General features: G+C 36.4%; 1 protein-coding gene across 1 annotated transcript; it reads left to right on the plus strand.

Moving 5' to 3' along the window:
• The first annotated feature begins 3,443 nt into the window (after positions 1–3,443).
• LOC128168104 (tubulin polymerization-promoting protein family member 3-like) lies at positions 3,444–5,431 on the plus strand. The gene is made up of 4 exons (XM_052834209.1): positions 3,444–3,604; positions 3,695–3,907; positions 4,430–4,586; positions 4,758–5,431. The coding sequence occupies exons 2-4, from the start codon at positions 3,714–3,716 to the stop codon at positions 4,935–4,937; spliced, it is 531 nt and encodes a 176-aa protein (XP_052690169.1). The 5' UTR covers positions 3,444–3,604; positions 3,695–3,713; the 3' UTR covers positions 4,938–5,431.
• The last annotated feature ends 252 nt before the right edge of the window (positions 5,432–5,683 follow it).

A 5,683-nucleotide genomic window follows, 5' to 3' on the forward strand; every position in this document is an offset into this window, starting at 1 on the left:
TTGTTTGATTTTGAGTTCGCTGGATATTACAACCCTCATACAAAATAAATGACTTTAAAGCAAGCACAGTGTATTTACATTTCTATTGCTGTAAAGGGCAATGCTTCAATTAAACTCAGTGCGGGTTTATCTCCAATCATTCTCACAACAAAGAATAATTCATAAGTGATATTTCGGAGCTGACCAATGAATAAAATCGACCCAGAACAAAACTTAATATACGTCAGTGTGCTAGGATACAAAACGACAAATGTTTTATTTGACAAATAATCTTATTGACATTTTGCATCATCAGGTTGGAAGGCAACGTACGATATCTCGACCTTGGGGCCAAACTTTCGTTCTTTAGTATATAATGCATTGTATACTTTGTCTGATAATAATCTGAAATATTTATTTTTAGATCATCGGAGTTTGTCTACTTTTTCTCCTCCTTATAAAATAGTTTCCAATTCGCTTAATAAAAGGAATAAAATTATTCCTCTCGTAATTTTTATGATTAATTCAAAATGATGGATTATGATGTAAAACTATGTATGCCTGAATTGTTATCAGTATCAATGTGGAAATCAACAAAGCTCATACCGGTAGTGACAGACGTTCTTGGAATCGTAGTTCAGAGAAATACTGATTTTGTTGCAACGTAGTTAAATTGCCCGTCTGTTTGGAAAAAATCGTAGCTCATCGCGGAACCTTCGGATTTGAATACGAGGTGATGCGAGTCGAATGCTCTTAGGCGGTTTGTTGAGCTTTGATACGGTACTTATCGCAATATTTCAGCTGACGCGGTCTGTCACGATCTCATTGCCCGTTTATAAATACGAAAATATGTACGATCTGGTAAAATTGTCCACATAGAATTCCCGATTGGAACTTGACTGTACGATTCGACTCCGGCGAATATATGTAACCACATTGTTCAAAACCTCGCAACTGAACGCAGCGCAGCAACTTTTCCAAAGTTGATCCAGATAGTCACCATTAGGGGACACGACTAAATGCGACACGTTGTGCTTTGTAAAGATGCAATGGGATCTGATGACGATTTAATATTTGATCGTAGAGAATTTTATAATTGCCCGTCATTGGCCGTCAAAAAACTTTCTACTTTCTAAATTTTTACCACTGTTGAGATTTGATACGATTACTACGGTTACTCTATGTATAAACGGCAGTTTAATAACTAGAGGCCCACAGGCCTTGACGGTCACCCTAATGCCATAGTTCTTAGCTTGACATGTCAAATGTTTGAATTTTAATTAACCTTCATTTTGAAATCTAAACTCTAATATGAGACTCGATCCTCTGACTGTTACCCTGCTTTTATTATTTGATGTTTGAAAAATATTCATTCATGAAAATATGGAGGGGCGCTGTGTCGCGATTCAAGAGTCGGATGAATTTCGGATTATCTATTTTAAATACCTTAGCTCCAAGGGCCAAAAATGGTAAAGTTTGGTAATAAAAGACCTGCAGGCATTAAATAGTCAATCTTATATAGTACTCACAGTTTCATTTACAATGCACACAAAATGCATACAGCTTATTTCTACAAATATACAATTCCTAAAATAGAACGCATATGTAATTCAATATTGCCATGTGACAATTACCACGTATACGTTGTTTTCAAGATAAACAAATTTTTACAATGTATGATTTTATCTCCCACAACTGTGATAGTACAGAAGAAATATTATTAAATCAATACATGTTCATAATGACCCCCACCGAAGAGCCTAAACCCATGACCCAGGGACCGCGAATTTCTTTATTTAGGTAAAATACTTCATGGACATCATAACTATCCTTTAGTATTTCTAAAATATATATGAGGAGAAAATATTTTTAAAAGATTAATATATTTTCAATATATGGCCACATTGGCCTCGCTATAGGGCCTGACCCTGTTGCCGTGAATTTCACAATTTGGGTAGAGGACTTTCTGGACTATATAACCATGTTATAATTATTATTCAAAAGTTCCACATCAAACTGCGTGAAATTAATGTAAAATATTGTATTGATACAGCACAATTCGTTTGTTTCATCCACAATGCTCTTTCATCTTGACGGCGAATTAACGAGATTAAGTAGATGCGTATATCATGACATGAAAAGTAGTTCGCAAACACGCTTAGATCGCATTCAATGTCCGCAGATCATCGCTCAACCTGAGTAGGTCTTTGTCCCGACCTAAAGCCACGCTGCAAACGCTGTGAATGCTATCTCTAGTCCAAATGACAGTCGCGAATTAGTTTCACGGATACAAATTATATTTACATTTGTTTGGAAAACTTCAATATAGAGCCCGGAATTCTTGAATGAGTAATGAAGAAATTAAAAATAATGACGATCCTGAATGTATTTTTATTGAGACAACGCCCGATAATTACCAAGATACCAACCAACAACACGGAACTTATAAGATCGGTCAAATCAAACAACTTTGGTTTTGTTGTTTGTGTCATATAATCCTTGTCGCATTGGTGCCAATTTTCTGCACGTATTAGGAGACACATGTTCATTACAAAACAGTTATATATTTTTTGTTCATCAAAACCCTTTAGCCCCAGAAACAGTAGCATTGGTACTGTACGCCCATGTAGCATCTTTCGGGAGTAATCGGGCGTATTCATCAGGCTAACGCTAAAAAAAAGTGTTCTGATATTCACTGTTCACGTTGATAACTGATGTGAAATTTTAAACTCATTCAAATTCATTTCTTTTGAGTAAAAAATGAAATGAATAATTCATTTTCACATTTCGTCGCATTTGGTTACATGTCGTTTCGTGTCATTTCATGTCGATTTCTTTTTGATAAAGGGTTGTCCCGGATGTATGTTGAATTGAGCACACATTTGCACGCACTTTTTTAAAATTATTTTTATGAAATCTGTTAAAATTGTGGGAAAAAGTATACCCCAAATGCTATTTTTGATTAATTTCTATATCAGATTGGTACAGTATTGTTCAGAGGGGTTATTTTATATTATAAACGAAGAAGAAAAATTAACCCCCACTTCTAAATATTTTCATCTCTTTAATTTACCGAAGTGTCCTATAAATGGTTATTTTGGTCAAACTGACCTGACTTTTAAATGCTCGACATAACTTGACCACTTTTAGCTTATTAATCTGCTAATACACTCCCAACCCAATAATATACACAAGTATATGAATATAAATAAGTTATATTATTGATATCATTGATTAAAACACACAGTCCAGTCTATATACAGCCCATGACTGTGCATGGATTTTGCTTCCATACAATTCCAGGTCTTTGCAAACTCCGAGTCTCTAGCTCCCCCTTTATTTAATCTTGAAACATATAATCCCCCAAATTTTGGGTTTAAACGGTATGGCATGTTTACTTATTACCTATATAACCTGGATTGAACATGTTTATTCCGGTGAGAAATCTTGATTTAAAGGCCTTTCTCCTCCAAAGAACGTCGTCGAATAGCTCGCTATTGATCGATCGAGCGGAGCACAAACCCGTAACCATTCCCAGAGAAGATCCGGGCGCCTTGTTTACACTGGTGACAGCACAGCTACGTCTAGGATAGCAGCGCAGTAGTCTATAGTCTGCATTTAAAGGGTAAGCATTATCATTTGTTTTTTAATCTCAAGTTATTTTGTTTTATATCGAATGCTGGGACGCCAATTTTCTGGTTTTTCTGAATTTCAGCCTACCTCAAACTTCAACGATGGCTTCCTCCGATGATTACGACTACGATGCTCTGGTAGAGAAGATGAAGGCGTTTGCTCTGACACAGACCAAGAATGCCTCCAAGATGGACAGCAAGACAGTGGGCAAGCTGGCCAAGGAATGCTGGCCCAAGGCGCTGCAGCCGAGGATCGATTCCAGTGTGTTCCCCAAAGTGATGGACAAAACCACCAAGTTAGTGTTGTCCTGTTATATGTTTATTTCAAGATCGTGTCCAATTTTGTGTGAAATTGATTGCCAATTATTCGGCGACAGAATGAGACCGTAAAGTTGGTCATCGTCCGAAACCCATCGCCGGTATTGCATGCTATACTGGTCTTGGATTCCCAACAATGGCAGAGAGAGAGAGAGAGAGAGAGAGAGAGAGAGGGGGGGGGGGGTATGTATCAATCCCAATACCGAACAGGTATGTGTGGACCCCGTATTGTTAATCGTATTCAAAATAGAATGTGTCCGTTCACTGGCTGGCATTTAAACTCATTAGTGTATATTGAGCAAACTTAGTTCATTGTTGTTTACAGTGATAAATAAATGTTTATGAAATGATGCATTTGAAGTTTTCAACTTATTGTCTAAATATTTTTTGAAGACCAATAGATACTTTAATTATTAGTAGCATAAAAATCGATATTTCTGCCTGCTGTTTTAAAAAAATATATATTTATATAGAATTATTTATTAATTGTTGTTATCCAGGAGCATCAATCTGGACAACAAAGAGCAAGTTCAGAAATTCATTGCGGAGGCTTCAATTCAGTACGATGACGTCACCAAGAAAACCAAAGAGTTCAAGAAACACGAGAAATTTTTGGCTGATAAAGTCATCGCCTCTGACCTTGGAATCAAAAAGACGGTAAATGACAAAACTTTAAAACACAAAGCAAACACTTAAATTTATCGAAATTTTAAGTATCTGCTTGAACACAATTGAAGGGTTTTCAAATGCTTCTCAAATTTTGCTGATCTTAAAACATTTTCCAATGTCATTTTATAAAGACCCTTTTACGTTTTTCTGTTGGTTTAGGCGATTTCCAAGACCGGCGGAGTTGACAAGATGACGGACGCTTCCAAGTACACCGGGGCCCACAAGGAGCGGTTTGACGACTCTGGGAAGGGTAAGGGCGCGGCCGGCCGCTCGGACAAGGCGGAAAACACCGGGTACGTGGGGAACTACAAGGGCCAGGGCACGTTCGACAAAAAGTAGGAACGGATAGAAACGGATCTCCGCAACACGCACCATAAATCTATTTATTTGTCATGTGAATTGTTATAGACGCTGTGTGTATATATATACATCCATTTTATACTATTCATCGAGTTGAACTTTTGAGTGTCTTTGAATGTAGTTTCCGTCCTTTAAAATCTGCATTGAATATCTTATACAATTAAGTCCGATATTTGAATGTTCTTAACAATATTTATTGTCCATCTAGCAATAAATTTAACTTATCGTGCAATAGGTGTGTTTAAACTCGACATTCTGTGCAGTTTGTTCCGTTGAAATATATGTTTACGAAGTAAGTCAATTTAAATTATTACAAATTCTAAGATTTGTTGATGTCTAAAGTTTCTTTATAAAATTCCTGCAATAAAGTTTCTTTGTTCTGTATTTGTCAAGTGCGACTTTTAAATGTTAGGCTGAAGGAGAGGTTTAATCATGTTTACATTTTATGCACTTGAATAAATCGATAACGCAAACCATGTTTCTTGTTGTCTATAGCAACTTCAGCAATAAAAACAGCCCGAGGAAGTTCACTAAAAATTATTCCAAGTGCAAAACATTGCCAATCAGTATTCTGTTGGCAATGTTGTATCATTCGATCGGGTATAATCGAAGCTTCAATATAAAATTCTTTTTCTACGAAGATGAACTAAATAAGTGAGGCGGGAAGCAATCTGATCAAAGCACAGAACTCTAATTACGATAGCGTAATAGAGGTCTGTATCGAT

This window comes from Crassostrea angulata, chromosome 10 (assembly GCF_025612915.1).
Source record: "Crassostrea angulata isolate pt1a10 chromosome 10, ASM2561291v2, whole genome shotgun sequence".
In the NCBI taxonomy this organism is placed as follows: domain Eukaryota; kingdom Metazoa; phylum Mollusca; class Bivalvia; order Ostreida; family Ostreidae; genus Magallana; species Magallana angulata.